This window comes from Nannobrachium achirus (genome assembly GCF_963921795.1).
Source record: "Nannobrachium achirus genome assembly, chromosome: 4".
Lineage (NCBI taxonomy): Eukaryota > Metazoa > Chordata > Actinopteri > Myctophiformes > Myctophidae > Nannobrachium > Nannobrachium achirus.
Genome location: NC_137813.1, coordinates 35,060,402 through 35,083,587, shown reverse-complemented (window position 1 = coordinate 35,083,587; position 23,186 = coordinate 35,060,402). Strand labels below are relative to the sequence as shown.

General features: G+C 43.6%; 1 protein-coding gene across 1 annotated transcript in view; it reads right to left on the bottom strand.

Moving 5' to 3' along the window:
* Window positions 1-23,186, bottom strand: part of LOC308282558 (myosin-10-like) — a 112,383-nt gene that overhangs the window by 36,791 nt on the left and 52,406 nt on the right. Inside the window, exons 4-6 of the mRNA XM_080722938.1 lie at window positions 16,893-16,920; window positions 7,341-7,461; window positions 729-836 (exon numbers count right to left, since the gene is read on the bottom strand). Of these exons, the coding sequence (XP_080579064.1) occupies window positions 729-836; window positions 7,341-7,461; window positions 16,893-16,920 (257 nt within the window). The remainder of the gene's footprint in view (window positions 1-728; window positions 837-7,340; window positions 7,462-16,892; window positions 16,921-23,186) is intronic.

The window sequence follows — 23,186 nt, the reverse complement described above, 5'->3', positions numbered from 1 at the left end:
CTACTTTTGTGTGACACCCTTGTAGGATGAAGTATGGCATTCATTTAGCTACTAAAGAAATATGGAGATATTTGCGTGACAGCAACTACCGGTATATGTTTTTGCATGGCAAACTAAATAAATTCAGTGTTCATTTAATTTCAGGCAGTCTGATTGTCATTTCAGTTTAGTTGAAACAAACTATGACATGACAGAACATATAATACATACTGATTACAGTAAACATATTGTTTAAAAGAAAATGCTGGATATATTTATCACAATGAGCATCAGTGGCATGGTACAACTAGTAGTACAAGTTACTAGTCGCTGCCACTTGGGGCTGCCATTGTACATAATGTGTAAAAACTCTCCAGTGTAGTTTCAAATAACACTGTAATCTTTTATTTACATTTTCTTACAATTCAACTTTTCGGCTCCTGATCGACAAATCGAGAAGCCTTTGTTCCCTGCCTCTGGCTGGTTGTATACACAGACAGCCATATATTAGATACAGTGCATTGCAAAAGTAAGGGCATCTTCTCGCAGAGGCAATAGTGAGGTCAAAGGTGGTTCAAGTTTGTGTCATCAATCATCAATGTCCAATGCCTGTATACAGGTCAAGGAAATGTAAATTATACTGTTAGTTGGTTTGAAGTGGAGGGGAATGGGAGCCTCTACTCAGCACTATCTCTGCCTATGCAAACCAAGACAAGACCATAATCATTTAAACAGAAGAGTAAACTCACAAAGCGTGACGAATTGTCATTTTTCACCGTTTTGGCGTTGCCAAAGGACTCGAGGATAGGATTGGCTTGTAGGAGCTGGCGTTCCAACTCACCCTGTGGAGAGAGAGACACACAGAGCTAAGAAACAGTTATTATACCAAAACAGTTATTATACCAAGTACTTATGACTGATCTGTCCATCTCTGACAAAACATACACAATCTGACAAGTTGAAAGTATTGAAATGTGGGCAAGACACTGAACCAATCAAGCAGGTGGAGAACGGTTAATCATTGTTCTGTTCATTTACACTGTACAGTGTACACTTGCAGCACAGTATAGTGTACTTTTTCTTAGTTTTTTTGTAACGTTTGACAAGTTGCAGGGGCCAAAGCAACGTAACCGTTTCATAAAAGTTGTGAAGCCACTAATGATGTTTCAACACATCCCAGTTTGTGCCACTGAAAGTGGGGACGTTTGTGGTTGATGAGCGAGAGGCTCTTCCCTTAGCCTACACATTCCTGTGGTGGCAATGATACACCCTAGACTTCCGGAAAACAAAAAACCTGCCACTGTGACAGGGGTGGTGGCTGATTCCCAAAATGTCAAACCCTGTCGAGTGGTCGGGAAATTCCAGTGGGCCTGTGCAACTTCCCATCCCTCCACACATACACGCACGCACGCACGCACGCACGCACGCACGCACGCACGCACGCGCAGGCGGCCAGGCGCACACGCACTTTGGGGTTTGTATTGTAAAGTACAATGTGTGATGTCATCAAGTTGTACTTTACAATACAAACCTCAAAATCAATCCTCCAGTTCTAAGCAACACAGAAGAGCGGGAACTTTTTTTCTATTTCCACACAACTCCTCTAAGGTATATTAATGACATAGTTCAATATTGAAAATGGGTGGTCTTCCCCGTACTTATTGATGCCAATACTTTTGTGCTTTTACTCGAGTACATTTTTAATTCTGTGTATTTCTATATTGCAGTATTGATACTTTTACATAAGTAAAACATTTGAGTACTTTTTCCACCACTGCACACGAACATGCGCGCGCGCACATACACGCACACACACACACACACACAAACACACAATCTCTTTCCAGGGCGCAGGGCTGGGCTGGCAGGGTACCAGCGGTACAGAAATAGACCCTGGTGCTGCTGCCGCTGCTGCCACCACCACCGACACTGCAGAACTCCACCCTGATTTGACTCAAGGACTGTCCACTGGGGCCTGGGCTCTGTGGACCCCCAGGGAGACAGAACGTTTCTCTACTATCTGGATGGATGGATGGATGGATGGATGGATGGATGGATGGATGGATGGATGGATGATGCTCTGGGGTAGTCAGTGCCAGGCCAGCACCACAGAAATGTGGGACAGCCTCAGTCCTACAGTACATAGCCTACACTGCAAAACCCTAAGCGTTCACTTAACTCAGAGTGTACACATTGACCCAAATAGAGTCCATGTGGGTCAGTAAGGACAAGAGGGGCAAAGAAGATGGGAGGGAGAGGGAGTTAAAATAGAGACAGAGAAAGCAAGAGTGAGGAAGAGAGTGCGAGAGAGAAAGAGACACAAAAGCCCCTTTTCCACTGTCCCAACTCCACACCACTCCACACCACACCGCCCACTTGTGTGAGGTTTTCCACTACAAGGTCCTGGGTAGAGTGGTGTGAAAGTGGTACTAAACGGGGTACTAAAAAGTATCCACTCTAGAGTAGGTCTGAGCTAGGCCACACAGGGCCAAACACATCATAATGACTGATCACTCACTGGGTTTTCATTTAGACGACCAGGATATAGTTGTAATACATGATAATAGATTCTATTGTGTTATAACCACTATTATAATCTATTATAGTATATTATAATTATCATAGTAATACATTAATACTTTATAATGTATTATAATCACAGTTATAATCCATTATAGTGCATTATAATTAGGATAGTTGTAATACAAATGTATTATGTATTATAATCACAGTTAAAAGGGTCAATTTGTTTCTTACTGATAGGGGTACTTTTGTGTAATGGAAAATGTAGATATTTGTATGTGGTGTGGTGTGGTGTGGTGTAGTGTGGTGTGGTGTGGTGCTAAAACTGCAGTCGAAAAGGGGCTTAAATTAGTATGCCAGTACTGAGGTCTGTCCCACCACTGCAATCTCCATTCTCTGCAGCCAACTCGCCAGGAGTGAAAGAGTCAAGAAAGATATAGATTGAGAAAGGGAAAGAGTAGATGCTGAAGGTGAGCTTCCCTGACTGACATTGCCCATCCATCACCCAAACCTGGCCCTGGGTTACTACTCACTAAAACCCTTAGCTCAGCATTAAAGACAAGGGCATAGAGGGAGACAGGGACAGAAGAACATACAGATCCATGTAGAACTCACACATACTGTACTCAACATGCTACACTATGGACTGAAAGACATACGTTGTACAGTATGCACGTTCAGTATGGACGTTCAGTATGTGCGTACAGTGTGTGTGTACAGTATGTACTGTATGTATTTACTGTATTTACATTGCACTGATGTTTACTTACTGGTTATGTATTATGGGCGGTATGTATGATGTATGCTTTTATTATTGTTGCTTTTAATATTGTTCTGTATGTGGAGCCCTTTGGGACATCATTTGTGATATTGGGCTATAATAACATTTTATTTTAGTTCAATACATAGCATTATTGTAACAGTGTTAAATGGAGAGGGTGTAAAGCCATGTTAGCTAGCCTGGGATCCTGCCTGATTCGCTACGTTCGTGTTTTTCTCACTTCACTTCTCAGTCTGGCCAGGGTCCATTGGACTTGTATTTCTATTAAGTAGGCAAGTCAGGAAGTGACTTGCCTGCATTGGACAACACTGGTCCTGTCCCTCCACAGACCAATCAAAAGTGGTTTTCACTCGTTTGGGCACGGAGATATTGGAGGCTTTCTAGACTGTAAAGCGGAGTGAGAAAAACAAAACGCTTAACCTAGCAAGCAGGCTGAATCCCATCTACATGTTAACTGCTCCAGCAGTTTCAATTGCTGAGGCTTTATAGATGGCCAGCCATAGATCACACTGAAGTAAATATGATTAAATAATTTTGGTCTGGAAATATAATATGGTTGGTTAAATATCCATGCATTTTGAAGGTTATATATTGGATTGGACAAAGTGGGAAATCAACACCCAACCACCAGCTAAATAGCAATAGGTTTGGCTGGGGCTACTAACAGGTAGCCTGGCAAGCAAGCCAGACCTGATACTGTGCTCATTCCTTCCCAAGTATCAGGTCTGGACTTCGGCCTATAGGCAGCGAGTATGAGAAATCAGAAAACGATCGGGGCCAATCAGTGTCTGCGTTTCAACTGCTGTCCGCACAACAAGTGAAAAGCTTCCCCTGATTGGTCCATGTGTAGATGGTGACGTAGAATACATGCTGCTGCATTTTCAAAACAACAATGGCTGCTCTCGATGCAACAAGTGTAACAGTTAACGCTGAAACGATAAAACATCAAGCAATGTTTCAAACATTTATAAAACATCAAGCAATAAGTAAAGTTATACTTTTAGTGAGTAAGCCTGGCTGCTACGCTAGTTTATGTTGTATCCTTGTATCAGAATGAGTGAGTCAGAGAGGAGCGCTCTAGCGCACTGTAATGGCATCAGGAGTCTGTCTGTCAAGGCAAGTACTCCCCACTTTTCAAGCTGCCCACAGGCCAAAGTCCAGACTCATAATTTGTGGCAAGGAACGAGTGAGTGAATGCACAGTATGAGGTTGGCTTGCCAGGCTAACTAACTGGTGACATAGCCATTATTCAGCAGAACTAACTACCTCCTAAATCAAGGTGCTTACAGTAGTAGTAACAGAGTCAGTGATTGCCAAAATAAAATAAATGTTATTCCCCTGCTCTTTCTGCACAGGTGATGAGGTGAGCTTCATTATTATAATGTATCCTCATCGTCCCATCTGTCTGGATGGATGAAGGAGACCTTCAGTTAAACCCATATCCACTGGGAGAGAATGAGACATGGTCTGGGAACAATCTCTCCACTGCTAGTTTATCTTCCTCAATGTATCTTGTAGGTCCCTCTCTGTCATAACATCTCCTCTCTCCCTCTAGGCAAATAATGCAGAATGTAATACACAGATCAGTGTATCCACTGTGGGATAAACATACGTTCCTGTCTGTGTTTTGTCCCCATGAGACTCATAAGCCTCCCTGCACAGGGGCTGAGTCCAGACTAATGAATGTCCGGCCTCAGCTCATCTGCTTTACTGCTTTGCCTTAACCACTCGTTCTCCCTCTCTTGCCCTCTCCCCCATATCGATATATCTAGATTATCTACAGTATATCTCTCTCTCACTCCCCACTCTGTACGATGTGCACAGTCAGCCTAACTGAAGAGGAGAGAGACACTGCCAGCACCTCAGATACTAACCAAACTCTGTGTAGAAATTGGTAATTTTTTAATACTAGGACCTCTACACAGTAGAATAATCAAACTAAACGAAATACCAACCTACCTTTGTTTCATCTATCTATATGCACAGCTTCTACTGTATAAAGCATCCGTTTTAACCATAATGTCTCACAACTGTTGTGATTACTATATTTGGAGGGAGAAAAGTAGGAGGCCCGGGAAACCCCGGTCAATGTATATAGGGGTTAAGTGAAGAATTGCTGCCCGATAAATCAAACAGAAAGGCCGGAAGACCTGTAAATATCAGGGTTTTATTCCTTAGAACCCTCAGCAGCAGCAGGCTAAGCAGGGAATAGTAGAGCTGACATTCATAGTCATGTAGTGGAGCAGTCGATCATGAATCAAGCTAGTTGAAATACATGCAGCATATGTTATTGATGGTCATCTCCAATTCTCATACTCACAAGGATTCAATTCTCAGAATCCAGGTGAGGACAGGCCCTAAGGCCCATTATACCGTACATAAATGCTAACCCAGGCTGTCACCCAGGCGGATGCGTGCACGCGCCCATGTGCACGACCTCGTACTGTACATACATACACCATCCCCAGTGTCCTGTTATTGCCTTGCCACACGCATATTGAAGGACAAGGAAATTCTCAGTTTTATTAGTAATAACGTCCAGGGGGGGACATCAATATTTAGAGAAAGTGTTCCTAAAGTTACAGCATGCAATCTATCTCACTCACCACCACACAAATGGAAAGCATGCACAGATGAAGAACTTGTTAAACTGCCACAGATTTATTTCAATTTAGCTGGATAATGTAATGACCCTGCAAAAAGTTATGGTCGTTATATAAGTACAGAATCAGCCCTTTTCAATTAGATTTATTTTTTTGCCTCCGTAAAAGAAAACTACAGCTGGGGAGAGATGTTCTGTACCGCTATGGTTTGATGGGTTTTCACACTGATTTCACAGTCCCTCCTCTCCCCATCAAATAATGGGTGTATTCTCAGGTGATGGAGGCTGTAGACAGGCAAGTAACCACATGCAGCCAATGCATGGTCAGTAATGTAACTCTGAGAGTGTACAGTTGTAACATTTGACCATTCTCAAGAGTTACAAATGGATACATTTCACTGTGTACTGTACTTTAATACCACTTTTATGTAATAATGAATATTGGGTGGGCATAAGAATGGGTGGGCATGCAAGCACACAGACACACGCACGCACGCACGCGCGCACGCACGCACGCGCGCACGCACGCACGCACGCGCGCACTCATACACACACAACAGAAACATGGTGAACATGTTTTTTAGAAAGCGGGAGAAACACTTGCCTGTAGCTTGAATGCTTTTGGAGATTCGGGCTGTTTGTTATGGATAAACAAATGCAAGTGTTAAAACTTGAAGCGCTTGTGTCAGACACAAGCAACAAGCAGTCCAATACTGTAGCTAACATTAGTCTAACGTTAGCCTGCTACCATAATGCCATCATAGAATGGGTAACATGTGACTTTGGAAGAGAGCAGAGATTGTGTTATATTAAGACTGATTACAAAGGTTTGGTGTGCCCTTAGTTCTGCTGAGTCATACAAGTACTTGTTTACAACAGGCCTTTAAATAACTAAATATGAACATCAAGATAATGTGAAATGTCACGGAAACAGATACAGGTCCAAGGAATCAACTTCTTATAAAATGTCAGATGGGAGAAGAAACAGAACATATAAGGTGTTTTTCTTCTCTATAAGGCAGGGGTCTTCAACCTTTTCAGGCCAAGGACCCCTTAGTTGGGAGAGAGATGAAGCAGGGACCCCCCCCACAACCTTCATAGATTCCATATACTGTAGTTTCATTGTTTGACAGCACAATCATCAGTGTGTTTTTGATTTATGTCAATTTGTGTTTTCAGATATTTAACCACTTGAACTGTCAATGCTTAATAAAGTTGACCTTTCACAATGTACGTAGTCTGCTCTTTTTCCCCTGTACGCCAAACCTCTTTACCAAAAATAAAATAAATATTTTTGGCTAAGGTTCTCAGAATAGGGACACTAGGGTTCAAGTGGTTAATATAAATCACACAAAGATTTGGAGGACCCCCTAGGGGTCCCGGACCCCCTGTTGAAGACCCCTGCTATAAGGAATGTGGTGGAAGAAAGGAGAGGAGAGGAGAGGAGAGTGGTACAGAGGGAGTGCTCACAGGAATGTTGTGGTCTCCTTTGCGTCCTTTGTGAGAGGAGGCGACGTGGGCCAGGTACTGGATGACCTTTTTGGTGTTCTCTGTCTTGCCAGCTCCTGATTCACCTCTGAAAGGATAGAGACAGTAATGACACAAACACTGAGAGTGTCACTCAGTGAGTGAGTGACTGACATATTTGTACTTTAATTGAGTACTTCCAATTTCCAGTACTTTTACTTCTACTCCACAACATCTCAGATTCATCCATAGTACTTTTACTCCACTGCATGTATTTGAAAACTTTAGTATTGATACTTTTACTTAAGTAAAAAATGTGAGTACTTTTTCCACCACTGGGTATGTATGTCACCGTCTGCCAGTGGGGAGCTAAAAATGCTAGAACAAACATACCGTACCTATCAAGTGAAAGGTGATGGGCCATGTGTATCAACTACGTTGTTTTGTGTTAATCATTTGTGTGTGTGTTTACTATGTTTCTGTGTTTGAATGACAGAGAGCATGTCTAGGTTGTCTTGTTTTAGTCATTTGTGTGTGAGTGTGTCTGTGAATGACTCGGGGAGCGAGGGAGGGAGTGAAAACAAACAAGCCCTCTACACTGCTCCCAAAACAACGTCATAAAATCATATCAGTTCTGCTTTGCTCATCATTTCCAGGGAACAATTACACAAATCATAAATCTCCAGCCTTCAGTTACCAGACGCAGCCAGCATGTCAGGAATTGAACACCCACAATGTTTGCAACGCACAGGCCCAGCAAAACTACTATAATAAAAACTGTGAAAGCCCTAACCAAAATAACTTTTAGACAAACCATCATGTCATCGGGTCAGTTTCAGAATGCTTTACGGAACCTCTGGGGAACAATGGACAAAGACGGAGAACCAGGGGAGGCAAGCAAGCAAGCTAGAGAGAGCAAGTTAGGATCAGCCTATTTGCTGTTGTTTGTTTTCTTCATCCATCTATTTGTCCGTCATGGCTTTTTTAACTGCAGGGCCCTGCGGTTCTCTGGGCATGTCTCCAGGGTTTCCAGGCTCTGCTTTTGGATCAGCTCTAATGATAGTTGTGTTCAGGCAGGGCTGTCCGCATGTCCCACAGTCAGGTCCCAGAACCCAGAACCCAGCAGCCTGGCGGCTTGGGATTCAGAGCCATCCAGCGACACACACAGACACATACCAGTGGCTTTAGACTAGCTGGCTATTAGCACCACTGCACATATTGCAATGCTGTTTTAGGTCCTGCTCTAGCACTCTATGGGACTGTTGAGGAACACAGGACCTGGGTCTGTGTAGTATAGTACTGTAGGTCATGTCTGTTAACAGTTGACAACTTCACTTATTCTAGTGTAGCATTGATGTCTTCATAACGTAGCTTAGTACAAGCATGGAGAATAGAACTTTGGAAAGTGTTGTACTTCTATCTAGTAATTCTCATATAGGGCAGTAGTTCTAAAACTATTTCATGTCAAGGACCCCAAATGTATTGTATTTAGCCACGGAACCCCATTTGAAAAGATTGTGTGCCAGGGACCCGATACAAGATTTGTGTTGTTAAAATGTTTAAAAGAATATTACCCCCGCCCCCCCCCCCCCCCCCCCTGAGGAGCGGGGACCCCTCCCGGCCAAGCCACGGCATGTGGAGTGGAGCAGTACGTAGCTTGTAGATCGGCTAAATTTGCTTATTTTTCCATTTGCTTTTTCCAGCGCCGTTGGGGTCCGTGGGGGTCCGTGGGGGTCCGTGGTGGGCCCCGGTGGTGGGTCGGCCACCAGGGACCCCCTGGGTGCTGGCCCCTGCCTACTTTTGTGAACTTTTGTGTAGTTTGCGGTAGTTTTGTGTACTTTTGTGTATACTTTTGGGTAGTCTGGGGTAGTTTTGTGTACTTTTGTGTACTTTTGGGTATACTTTTGGGTACTTTGGGGTAGTTTTGTGTACTTTTGGGTAGTTTTGTGTACTTTTGTGTACTTTTGGGTAGTTTTGTGTACTGTTGTGTACTTTTGTGTATACTTTTGGGTAGTTTTGTGTACTTTTGTGTAATTTTTGGTCCAGAGACCCCTTCCGGCCGGTCTAGGTGCCATGGGACCGCAGCGGGGGTCCACGAGGGGCTCCGTGGGGCCCCGGTAGAGCGTCCGCGGCGAGGGACCCCCGGGGACCCCCCCTGAGGAGCGGGGGTCCGCGGACCCCTCCCCGGCCAAGCCACGGCATGTGGAGTGGAGCAGTACGTAGCTTGTAGATCGGCTAAATTTGCTTATTTTCCATTTGCATTTTCCAGCGCCGCTGGGGTCCGTGGGGGTCCGTGGTGGGCCCCGGTGGTGGGTCGGCCACCAGGGACCCCCTGGGTGCTGGTCCCTGCCTACTTTTGTGTACTTTTGTGTAGTTTGGGGTAGTTTTGTGTACTTTTGGGTATACTTTTGGGTAGTTTGGGGTAGTTTTGTGTACTTTTGGTAGTTTTGTGTACTTTTTGGTATACTTTCGGGTACTTTTGGGTACTTTGGGGTAGTTTTGTGTACTTTTGGGTATACTTTTGGGTACTTTGGGGTATACTTTTGGGTAGTTTTGTGTACTTTTGTGTACTTTTGGGTATTTTGGTGCAATTAGTAGGACCCGATAATACTGTATTCTACGGCTGAAGTGATTAAACTAATTTTTATGGTATATTAACAAGTATCCTTGGGGGTACCCGGACCCCACTTTGAGAACCTGTGCCATAGGGGGTGCAGGTATTTGGGTCAGAGAGTTCACACTTTTATTTATTAGTTTCAATCGGTTTCTGGGATTCTGTCATTTTCACATCCATCTAGCTTCTTTTATCTCACAGTATGTGTATCTTGTGTCACAGTGTCCACTTTGAGTTTTTTGACTCTCTACTGAGAGATTCTACAGGTCTGCTGTCTCGCAGGCCACTCCCTGTTCTTTTCTCAGGCTAGACTTTTACGTGACAACCTTTATTAGATGCTGTTTGACTGTCTGCCTGAATGGACAGCGGCTAAGCAACCAACCCGTTCTTATCAGAGAAGTGTTGGCTCCTCTAGACCAGTGGTTCTCAAACGTTTTCATGTCAAGTACCCCCCAAATTGATGTTTTTGGCACACACATTTTCGAACGTGCTGTGAGCTTGTAGATTTGCTAATGGATAAAGTGGTAAAAATTGTTGTGATGCTACGTTAACTACTTTTGCTGGGGACCCCCTGGAACCCCCTTAGGGACCGCTGTGGGTCCCCGGACCCGACTTTGAGAACCACTGCTCCAGACAACATGACCTTCAACGCCTACTCAGTAACAACAAAAGATGTGGTACTCTGTATACCAGTAAGACTCCCTAATCGGGAGATAAGCGACCGTTGGTCGCTTATCTCCATAAATAGGCCAAAAAGTAGTTTGTGCAAAATCGTCCTGATGGTGGCGCTAGATGGGACAGATGCGTTGTGATTACATGACTGTAGAGATACTGTGTACTGGTGTGCATGATTTTAGGGCAAAATCTGTAGGAGCAGGGTGACTGTAGAGATACTGTGTAGTGGTTTGTGTGATTTTAGGGCAAATTCTGTAGGAGCAGTGTCCAAAAATGTGTTTTTTAAAAATCAGCCAGATTGGGAGAAATGCCAATACTAGCATGCAAGATGCAAGCTCTCCTGCTAAAAGTAGACACACCCACAGGCAGATCTTGATAGTGGACCCAGGTCTGTTTATTTAAGCATGGAGGCTCATCCTTCCTGGACTCCCTGGTGTGAAGGGGTGTGTGTGTGTGTGTGTGTGTGTGTGTGTGTGTGTGTGTGTGTGTGTGTGTGTGTGTGTGTGTGTGTGTGTGTGTGTGTGTGTGTGTGTGTGTGTGTGTGTGTGTGTGTGTGTGTGTGTGTGTGTGTGTGAGTGAGAGAGAGAGGACAGTGGCAACATTCCTTGCCACTTGGCAGGTCACACATTATGTTTGAGAGAGAGAGAGAGTGTGTGTGTGTGTGTGTGTGTGTGTGTGTGTGTGTGTGTGTGTGTGTGTGTGTGTGTGTGTGTGTGTGTGTGTGTGTGTGTGACACAGAGAGAGCAGCCCCGTTGGGGTGGTCATTTGGTCATTTTTGCACATTTGGTAATTTTTTACACCTGGGGGTCCCCCAGGGACCTGGGGGTCCCCGAAACTCCGGGGGTCCTTGGAGGTTGTAGTTTGGCAGGCAAGGAGTGTGTGTGCAAAATCTGGCATGGATCGGGGCAACGGTTGCAGAGATATGAGCAGGGCAAAAGTGTGACGTGTGACGTGTGACAGAGGGAGTGACGGAGTGACGGAGGGACAGCCGGTTGCTGGGGACCCCCTGGAACCCCCTTAGGGACCGCTGTGGGTCCCCGGACCCGACTTTGAGAACCACTGCTCCAGACAACATGACCTTCAACGCCTACTCAGTAACAACAAAAGATGTGGTACTCTGTATACCAGTAAGACTCCCTAATCGGGAGATAAGCGACCGTTGGTCGCTTATCTCCATAAATAGGCCAAAAAGTAGTTTGTGCAAAATCGTCCTGATGGTGGCGCTAGATGGGACAGATGCGTTGTGATTACATGACTGTAGAGATACTGTGTACTGGTGTGCATGATTTTAGGGCAAAATCTGTAGGAGCAGGGTGACTGTAGAGATACTGTGTAGTGGTTTGTGTGATTTTAGGGCAAATTCTGTAGGAGCAGTGTCCAAAAATGTGTTTTTTAAAAATCAGCCAGATTGGGAGAAATGCCAATACTAGCATGCAAGATGCAAGCTCTCCTGCTAAAAGTAGACACACCCACAGGCAGATCTTGATAGTGGACCCAGGTCTGTTTATTTAAGCATGGAGGCTCATCCTTCCTGGACTCCCTGGTGTGAAGGGGTGTGTGTGTGTGTGTGTGTGTGTGTGTGTGTGTGTGTGTGTGTGTGTGTGTGTGTGTGTGTGTGTGTGTGTGTGTGTGTGTGTGTGTGTGTGTGTGTGTGTGTGTGTGTGTGTGTGTGTGAGTGAGAGAGAGAGGACAGTGGCAACATTCCTTGCCACTTGGCAGGTCACACATTATGTTTGAGAGAGAGAGAGAGTGTGTGTGTGTGTGTGTGTGTGTGTGTGTGTGTGTGTGTGTGTGTGTGTGTGTGTGTGTGTGTGTGTGTGTGTGTGTGTGTGTGACACAGAGAGAGCAGCCCCGTTGGGGTGGTCATTTGGTCATTTTTGCACATTTGGTAATTTTTTACACCTGGGGGTCCCCCAGGGACCTGGGGGTCCCCGAAACTCCGGGGGTCCTTGGAGGTTGTAGTTTGGCAGGCAAGGAGTGTGTGTGCAAAATCTGGCATGGATCGGGGCAACGGTTGCAGAGATATGAGCAGGGCAAAAGTGTGACGTGTGACGTGTGACAGAGGGAGTGACGGAGTGACGGAGGGACAGCCGGTGGAGGTTTGGATAGTGTGCAAGTAACTGCGACCTACGGTCGCAACCAACAGGGGGTGTAGTTTTCTGAAGATTTCTGAAATGTGTGGAAGATTATGCAACACCTCTATTCACTGGTTACAGCAAGACTTCAGACAGTCTCAGAAAGCTAGTACTTCTTAATTACTCACTGCCATGGCCCTCCATGGCCCATGGAGGACTTTAGGCAGGGCACCAAACCACACTCATAACTCCCACAGCACTGGTTCAAGTCACAGCACTGGTTCAAGTCGCCGCAAAGCCCGACTTCCACAAGAAGCTTTTTGAAACAAGTCTTTAAGTGCCACTCTGCAGGATGAGAGGAGCCTGCCAAGTGAGCCAGAGTGAGGGGAAACATGAAGGCTAGAAAGAGGAGAAATAACAGGCTGTCTCAGGATTAAGGGTGGCTCACTGTGGCAAGACAACCTCAAACAAGCTAATCTAAGACAGTTCAAATGAGGATGATTGTAGAGATGTTTAATCTGGATAAAGTGTTGGTCAACCACAAATTAAACCCAGTCATCAGCTCAACTGAGCTCAACACACTTCTTGTTCAGTATCAGGTGCATTAGAAAAGAAAAGAGAGCTCAAGGACTGTAAAGCCCTAGCAACTCATAATGTAATAACGGCTCATAATGTAATAACGGCTCATAATGTAATAAGAAAAATGTAATAAAAACTCATAATGTAATAATCAGCTCATAATGTAATAAAAAAACAAGCGCATAACGTAATAATGGATTTTTCAATAATGTAATAATGTAATAATGTGTTACATTAAGAACCTCCACATAGGAGGCTCATAATGTAATAAAACTTCATAATGTAATAATGTATTTTTATTACATTATGAGCTGATTATTACATTATGAGCTTTTATTACATTTTAATTATTACATTATGCGCTCGTTTTTTTATTACATTATGAGCTGATTATTACATTATGAGTTTTTATTACATGTTTTTATTACATTATGAGCCCGTATTACATTATGAGTTGCTACACACCCTGCCAACTTTGTTGATGAATAATGGAGCAACTATCTGCTAAACATGCAGCAAATGAATACATATGGGGATCATTTAACTGTACAAAGAGCATCCACAATGTTCAACATACAGTTTGTGATTGTAAATGGTAAATGGTGCATTTATATAGCGCTTTTATCCAAAGCACTTTACAGAGATTACATTCACCCATTCACGCACACATTCATACACCGGTGGTGGAGGAAACCATGCAAGGCACCAACCTGCTCACCGGGAGCAATTAGGGGTTCAGAGTCTTGCCCAAGGACTCTTCGACATTAACTCAGGGGGAGCCCGGATTCGAACTGGGAACCCTTCGGGAACCCTTCGTGCTCTAATAACGGTTTCTCTACCCCTGAGCTATGCCGCCCCATAGTATCAACACTGGGTGTTGATGCAACATCGATAATAACCCCATGTGATCAGTATGGTGACAGTCTGCCATTGCTAGTTCTTGGTCACTTTGCCGAAGGTCATGGGGACCATTATGTAAGCCTTGATGGACCAGTCACACACTTGATTCAAAGAGTCCAGGAAGCAGAGGAGAGCGCACCACTTCGATCTGTCCCTCACTCTGGCCCTAAGTCTAGCCCTCACTCTGGCCCTGACTCGGTACCTCACTCTGGCCCTGACTCGTCCCTCACTCTGGCCCATGGCCGTACTGAAGCACAGGGCATCAACAACCACAGGGGGGCACCAGAGGATCAACTGTTAACAAAAGATATTCACATGAGCTAAGCTAAGCTAAGCTAACATTGCTGTCTGTAATGACTGGTAGCACTTAAGGGTTTTGAAGAAACGTTATAGGTGGATACTAGTATGCACAACTCTAAAAGAACTGGTGCACTATTGTGTTGGAGCGCCTCAGTGCAGCTGCAGAGTTAAGGTGCTATCTATCCCTGATTGATTGATTTTTAATTAGAAGTTTGCATAGGAAAAGGTTCATGACAGTACAGTTCACTGGTACAAGGTCAACTAAAGGGAGATCCTAGTAAGCTTTTCTGCTTATTTGCACCTTCATGTATCTCATATAACAACTGAGACCACACTATTAAGTAGGGTGACCAGACGTCCTGGTTTGGCCGGGAATGTTTGTTTTCAAGCTGCATGTCCTGGTGTCCTGACAAATATCTCTAAAACACTAATATGTACCGGTTTTCAACATTCACTAAAGAATTGTCCCAGCGCGCCAATAATAGTATCTGCTTTCAGTGGTTGCATAGACATTTATCATGTTCTTTTCACGAAAACATGCTCACCTAACCAATCAGAAAACGTGTACAAATTCATAGCACATCTGAATTCAACGCTGATGCTGTTTGTCAATCACTCACTGCCTGTTTGCAACCCTGCGGTGTATTGTGCGCTTGCACAAATGTTGGAGAATGGGCACGCGTGCACGATAACGTGCGCATTGCTTTTAGGGTCCCGGTTTTAGGCAACAGTAGTTCGCGTCCCGGTTTGAGCGGCTGAAAATATGGTCACCCTACTATAATGTGCTAATGTATGGACGTGTCTGGTTTTTTTATACACCATCTTCGGGCATATTCTACACTATTTGTACCTGTTTGATTTATGTTTTTGTGGGATAGAGAAGCCAGGGCTTAGTTACTGGACTGTCGAAATTGTAGCTACCTGATAGTGTATGCTAGTGGAGAAGGGGAAAAAAATCAAACCAAGTTTGAAGTGAGAGGTGGTGTGTGTGTGTGTGTGTGTGTGTGTGTGTGTGTGTGTGTGTGTGTGTGTGTGTGTGTGTGTGTGTGTGTATGTCCTCATAATGACATTATCCATTCCTATCTATGTCTAAGTGGCCGTGTGTGTTTGTGCACCAGCGGCTACCACAGATCACCAGCGCACGCGGGGGGGGGGGGGGGGGGGGGGGGCCCTAAATCTGGCCCTCACTCTCGCCGTAAGGCCCTCACTCTGGCCCTAAGTCTGGACAGATGGAAGTGGTGCGCTCTCCTCTGCTTCCAAGACTCTTTGAATCAAGTGTGTGACTGGTCTATCAGGCTTACATGGTCCCCATGACCCTCGGCAAAGTGGCCCAGAACTAGCAATGACTGTTGTCATACTGACCACATGGGGATATTATCGATGTTGCATCAACACCCAGTGTCGATACAATCAGAAACTGTATGTTGAACATTGTGGATGCTCTTTGTACAGTTAAATGATCCCCATATGTATTCATTTGCTGCATGTTTAGCAGATAGTTGCTCCATTCTTCATCAACAAAGTTGGCAGGGTGTGTAGCAACTCATAATGTAATAAGGGCTCATAATGTAATAAAAACACGTAATAAAAACTCATAATGTAATAATCAGCTCATAATGTAATAAAAAACAAGTGCATAATGTAATAATTAAAATGTAATGAAAGCTCATAATGTAATAATCAGCTCATAATGTAATAAAAAATACATTATTACATTATGAAGTTTTATTACATTATGAGCCTCCTATGTGGAGGTTCTTAATGTAACACATTATTACATTATTACATTATTGAAAAATCCATTATTACGTTATGCGCTCGTTTTTTTATTACATTATGAGCTGATTATTACATTATGAGTTTTTATTACATTTTTCTTATTACATTATGAGCCCTTATTACATTATGAGCCGTTATTACATTATGAGTTGCTACAAGCCCTGTTTATACTTAGACCTACTTTCGAACCGAAAACAGCTAATTGGTTTCCAGGCTAGTTCAAAACGGGCCACTCCTGCAAACTTTGGAAGGCAATCTTAGCCAATCAGGGTGGAATCTGTCAGATTCGTCTTGATCACAAGACAAGCCTATAGAGATAATGTGTAGCTATTTGCGTGATGTTTGGACACAATCTGTAGGAGTAATAAAAAAAATCACAAAAACCTGCCTCCTGGAGGCGCTATAACAGGCGATGTGAAAAATGTGAGCAGTCCAAGGGTGAGTTTCTAAAGTATACTTATAGACATACTGTAGTGTGTGTGTGTGTGTGTGTGTGTGTGTGTGTGTGTGTGTGTGTGTGTGTGTGTGTGTGTGTGTCCGTCCGTCCACTTGAGTGATTGAAGAGTAATAAAGAAGATGAGTGAAAGTGTGGATGTGTGTCCACAGTAAAGTACTCACGTGCAAAGGATTGATTGGTCCTCGCGATCTGAGGAGAGAAATCAGGAACAAAGAGTCAGTCATTTCTCATGTTGTCCTCTCTGCCCCTTTATCACAAGGAAAATAATTAAAAGATTTGCAGCTGCTTGGTCCAAGCAGCTGCACATCTTTTAATTATTTTAACAGGGTTGTGTTAACTGGGTTGTGTAATGATGGCATGTATTAGATTCTAATACATGCCATTCATTACATGCATTTGCACTTAACTTTAATCACTGTTTTAGCTGCTTCAGGGCACAAACATCCAAACAAACACCAGAACAAATTTAACTCAATGTAGGCTGAAATTTCAACCAGTAGCGAAAAGTAGTTAAAGAAAATCACACCCAGTGTGAAGTGAGCGGTGCTATTTATGAGTTATTTTCATTGACTCTAAGCGAAGCTTGGACAATCTGGGCGTATACGGTCAAAGCTAGATGTTGGAGCTTAGCTCCTTCCAGGAGCACCGCTCAAAAAGACCCGATTTCATGTAAAAGCTATGGAATACAGCAAGCTATACTGGTATCATTCATACAGTCTACTAGCCCATGGCTACCTTGCAGAGGAATGCAGTATTAATATGGACACACAGGTTGGCTGAGAGTCTGACCATACTCTCTATACCAGGGTTCCCCAATTACCCGTATTTTCCGGACTATAAGGCGCACTTAAAAGCCTTTAATTTTCTCAAAAAACTACAGTGCGCCTTATAGTCCAGTGCGCCTTATATATGGATCATTCATTGACATTGACATTCCCTTTAGCACAGCTCCATCTGTTGGATGCATAACGCAACGGTAGCGTCTATTATGTGCGCCTTATAGTCAGGTGCGCCTTATATATGAAAACAGTTTGAAAATAGACCATTCATTGACAGTGCGCCTTATAGTCAGGTGCGCCTTATAGTCCAGAAAATACTGTAGTTTTCCCCAAGGGCCGAATTATGTCTAGGGTACCAAGCCGAGGGCCACAACATTGCAGGGGGCAACGGTGGTGTTCCCACTACTCCAGCGACAGTTTTCGCCGTTGTCGGGTGAAAATCGTGTATGTCCAAAACCGTTCGTTTTGAAGTTATCATTTTAAAAATGATTTAAACTAGTGAAAACAGCACACAACGCCTCGCGGTGCGAGGCGTTGTGTGCTTGTAGATCTGCTGTTTTCACTACTTTTGTGCGACGGCCTTGTATGATTTGCGAAAGAGCGTAAAATTTGGAGATAGGAGATTTGCAACGACGATATACAAGTGTTGTTGCTGCTCTTATACCACCATTATTACTGGGGTTGGTGTGGGCCAGACAGTAGCCCCCCGCGGGCCGCAAATGGCCCGTGGGCTGCCTATTGGGGAACCCTGCTCTATACCTTCCATCCCAGAGGAATTTATGCCCCTGGTTCAGCCAACCAGATTAGTTATGCCCGCTGAGGTGACGTGACATTTGACCTCTCAGCATCTTGCTGTGAACTACATATAACTACAAAGACCATCCTCCACAGGGGACCGACCTGCTTATCGGTCAACAGGAGAGAAACGCTGGGCTACTTTCCCAGCTCTATTGCAACCACAGCATGCCACAGCTGCATATCCCGTTTGGAAACAACATCAATGTGGGCAGACTGGGCACAACCCTGTTCAAAGCTGGCAGTTTAGCTCTGGTTAACAACTAGGCAATTGCAAGGGAATAGGTTTTACCCCCCAAATAAAGAAAATAATGGGCATATACAGGTCAACACAGTGTGCATAGAAATGTACTGTATGTGTGCGTGCGTGCATTTCCACAATATTCCACTATGTTAGCTTTGGTAGATAAGAAGTCCATCAGTAGAATCAGATACACATATACAGTTAACAGATCTAACCTCTCACTAAAGGAGATATGAAAATGACAATGGTCCATGCTGAAAAAGTGTTGTACAGTGTGTAAGTAAATTCATAAATAAACCACCACACTTTTCTTCAGCTCTCAGCTTGCCAACACATGTCTCAAGGATAAAATATAAAGAAGGTAGATCACTCCCTGTTCCATAATGATCACTTACGGTATGTACCAGTATAACATAGTGTCCTTCAAGTCTCCTTCTTCGTACAAAGTAAAATGCCTTTCTTCTTTTACCTTCTTTTTTTACTGTAAAAAGGTGTGTGTGTGTGTGTGTGTGTGTGTGTGTGTGTGTGTGTGTGTGTGTGTGTGTGTGTGTGTGTGTGTGTGCGCGCGCGCGCGTGTGCGTGCATGCGCGTGCGTGCATGCGTTTTATTAATCACTTAATTTATCTTTCCTTTCTCCAAACACACTATCCCAAATGCTAGACTGCTACAGTACGTGGGATGAAAGACACTTGAGTCAACCCTTCTGTACATTGGCTCTAACAGAACACTTGATATTGCATGATGGATGGATACAGCCAGGCCTATCAAATGGGCCATTAGTCAATGTCAGATTGAGCAATCTGATGAAAAAGCCCTGGAGTAGTGAAGGTTCTAATCTAGCCCATTCTGTCTGCAGGCCTGTCAGAGCAGTAGTTCCGGCAGGCACAGAATCACCCCTGCTCATTCACCCTCCAATCACATAATTAGACCCACAATCTAATAGTTCAACTACGCAGTCGAACTAGTCCCACGTTCATTCACCATCCAACATACTCCCCATCTTAAAGCTGCAATCTGTAACATGTCATGTCCTACTTGGGATCCAAACCCAGGTCCCCCACATGAGCGCCAAAATGTCTGCTGTACTGTTGATCTAGAATGGAGAGCTTGTTTGGGAAGGCAGGATTTTTGGTTTGAATTAATGTAATGTACAGACCGAATCCTGCAAGCTCAGCGTATCTCTCGTTACCGCTATTGCCAGCTCATTAGTCCCAAAGTCCCTCCACCTCCCCTGCCTCCTTCATAGTAGCTTTAGGTCTTCAATATGTTCAATCATGTATAATATGAACATAGTTCAACATAGAACATAGTTCTTCTAATGTCTCATTATCTTTATGGACCAGAGACACACCACCAATGCAATATCATTGCAATAAATGTATATCTTTTTTTCTTGACGAGAATGTCCTGAATGAACAATTGCTTAGAAACATTTATGTGTTGGTGATTTAGTTTACTGTACCTGAACATTCAGCGCACAGTTTTAACTGTGACAGAACATTCCACAACCATTTCAATGTATGCCAAATATAAACTATGACATCACTTTTAGTGCATAGGTGACATAGCTGACATAACACACTGTCACAAGTGTCAACAACAAGGGAGAGAGCGGTCTAGAACATTAGTGTTGAGTTGAGGGGGCGATTAGCCCGGAATCCAGACTTATTGCTACGTTCAGCGTTTCTTTTTTGTGAATCAGTCTGGATTCCAGGCTAGGGAACTACAGTATGCTGCCTGGGAATAGGTTCTGTTCATTGTGCTGAGGTGGAAACATTTTGTCACAGACAAAGCCACACTGACATTACAATATCAGAATGGATCACTGTTGCTACAACAGTATTTGTTTTTTTATATAATATTTCATTGAGAAAATATTGTATCTCTAGATTTTGAAAACACAGTGGGGGTCAACAGTGCAAGCAGCAACTGATACTGTAGAAGTAGGAATAAAATGAACTGCCATTTTCTTAAGTATTTTAATGCTCCTTCATACAATGTACACGTGTAGAAGTACACGCACTAATGATCCTGGTCACGCAGTCAGTATTCATTGTGAAGACAGTCAAGTGACATCACAACTGTGCCATTTAGTAAATCCCTCTAGCGCAGGGGTCTTCAACACGGGTTCCGGGACCGCTAGGGGGTCCTCGGAGTTACTACAGGGGGTCCTCCAAATCTTTGTGTGATAGAAGCTTTTTTTCTCCTTTTCTATATTAACCACTTGAACTCTAGCGTCCATATTCTGAGAACTTTAGCCAAAAATAGCAGATGCCCCGATCAGGGTTTTTTTGCTCCCGATCCGATACCGATCAAATATTATTGCTTCCGATTCGATCCCGATCTTTCCCGATCCGATCTTTTGGCAAGGCATTAAGAAGAAAAAAAAATTCTATTCATTCTATCACTTGGTTCTCAACCTTTTCAGGCCGTGACCCCCAAAATAATCATATTTTAACTGGGGACCCCCGACCCTGAAGAGTTGAGGAAGTATATTTTGTATAACACGGTTCTATTGTGAAAATAGCAGATCTACATGCTCACAACGCCTCGCAACGCGAGGAGTTGTGAGCATGTAGATCGGCTATTTTCACAATTTCTGGCTTTAATATTTGACAATTTGGCCAATGTTTAATTTGTCATTTTAGAGGTATTAAAAAGTCCTTAATTTTTCACTTTCGAAATGTGCAGATACCCTCTATACACTTAAACTTTATGTTGATTTGTTTACTGTTGAGAGAGAAAACAATGTTGCACATTAAGTTAATCATCTGGGGACCCCCCCAAAATAATTTGAGGACCCCCCTGGGGGTCCCGACCCACAGGTTGAGAACCACTGAGCTAGTTGACAGTGCAGAGAGACATAATTGCCTTCCTTTGATCCATTAGCAAGGGGCCAATTACTACTTATTGGCATCAGCTGCCAGCTGTACACAGAGTCTGACACAATCACCTTCCCTCTGCAGTGCTCTGTCTCATTTCTCCAAAAGCCCTTGAATATGATTGAAAATGATTAAGGATTACTGTGATTATGGTAAGCTTACATTTCATATCGCATTCACCTTACCTGTAACTTTCAGTACTCCCAGAAAAAAAAAAATTGAAATTTTTTTTTTTTTTTTTTTTTTTTTTTCGATTTTTTTTCCCCGATCTCCGATCTTATAAAAACGGCCATATCGGCGGCCGATCCGATCACGTGATCGGGATCGGGCAACACTAGCCTCAACGCCTCGCAGCGCGTTGTGAGCTTGTAGATCAGCTATATTTGGCAAAGAGGTTTCGTGTAGAGGGGAAAAAGAGCAGACTAAGTACAGAGTGATAGGTCAAGTTTATTAAGTATTGATGGTTCAAGTTGTTAAATATCTGGAAACACAAATTTACATGAACCCAAAATTCACTGATGATTGTGCTGTCAAAAGATGAAACTATATATGGTATCTATGGGTTGTGGTGGGTCCCTGCTTCATCTCTCTCTCAAGGGGTACTTGGCCTGAAAACATTGAAGACCCCTGCTCTAGCGTCTTTAAGTAACTCTGTACTTTGTTGATGCAGGAAGTCTGGAGATTTTCATTTCCTGAAGAAAACAACATCCAAAAACACCTCAACATTCCTGCAGCTCAGTGAAGAAGAAATTGAATGAATTCCACCCATTGTGAAATGTAACCACGCACAGGGGCATCACAAGGGGGGGGGGGTCCCTGGAGCTAAATATTTTGAGATGAGGGTCCATGGCCAAATACATATAATTTTGGGGGTCCTTCACATGAAAAGGTTTGAGCACTACTGACATAGAAACATAGTTTTTTCAAAAAACCTTAGAAAGACATTTTTTTAGAAAGATATTTTCAAGATTTTTCAAAAATAGCAGATGTACAAGATCCCAACGCTTTCAGCGCGGCACTCGGTGCTGTGCTGTGAGCTTGTATATCTGCTATTTTTCAATAGTAAAAGCACAAAATAATTGTGCGGGGGCCTGCAGTGAATCCTTGTACCCAGGGCCCAGAATTTGGTGCGACACCCCTGCACGCATGCACGCACACACGCACCTTAGTCCCCATCTGTATCCTGTATAAATGGTTTCATCCTCCATGTGTTCTGGATCATCCCCAGTTCGGTTAAAATCCTGGGTGTTCATTTAACTTTGAGAGGGTAAAAACAGTCCTAAGAGTTCATACTTGATGTATGGTAAGCTACAGTGAAGACAGCAAGGGAACAGGAACCAGCCTAATAGTTTGACATATTACACCATGTCTGGTTCAGAGGACTATTAGTCATAATATGGCTGAGGGTTGTCAGGAGACAAGGAGAGCGAGGTTTGGAGGAAGTCAGTAACCCAGTGGGCTGTCAGGAGACCCAGGCTGCGCCATATACTGCAACAAAAGTCAGGCTTGTGCTGAGAATTGGTATGGTGTATTATAATAGTCAAAAACAGATGTGATTGTGATTAACACTTGGGCTGCCATAGTTTTGCCATAACTAATGTAGATTAACTGCCATGTATCTTTCCAATTGTTTTTACCAGATTTTCGGTGGCGGTGTGCACGCACCGGCACCCGTTCACGGCCGTTCAACGTCTTGTCTTTCACACAGAGAAGAAAAAAATTCAAGCGCGACGATGCATGAGTCAGATATAGTCC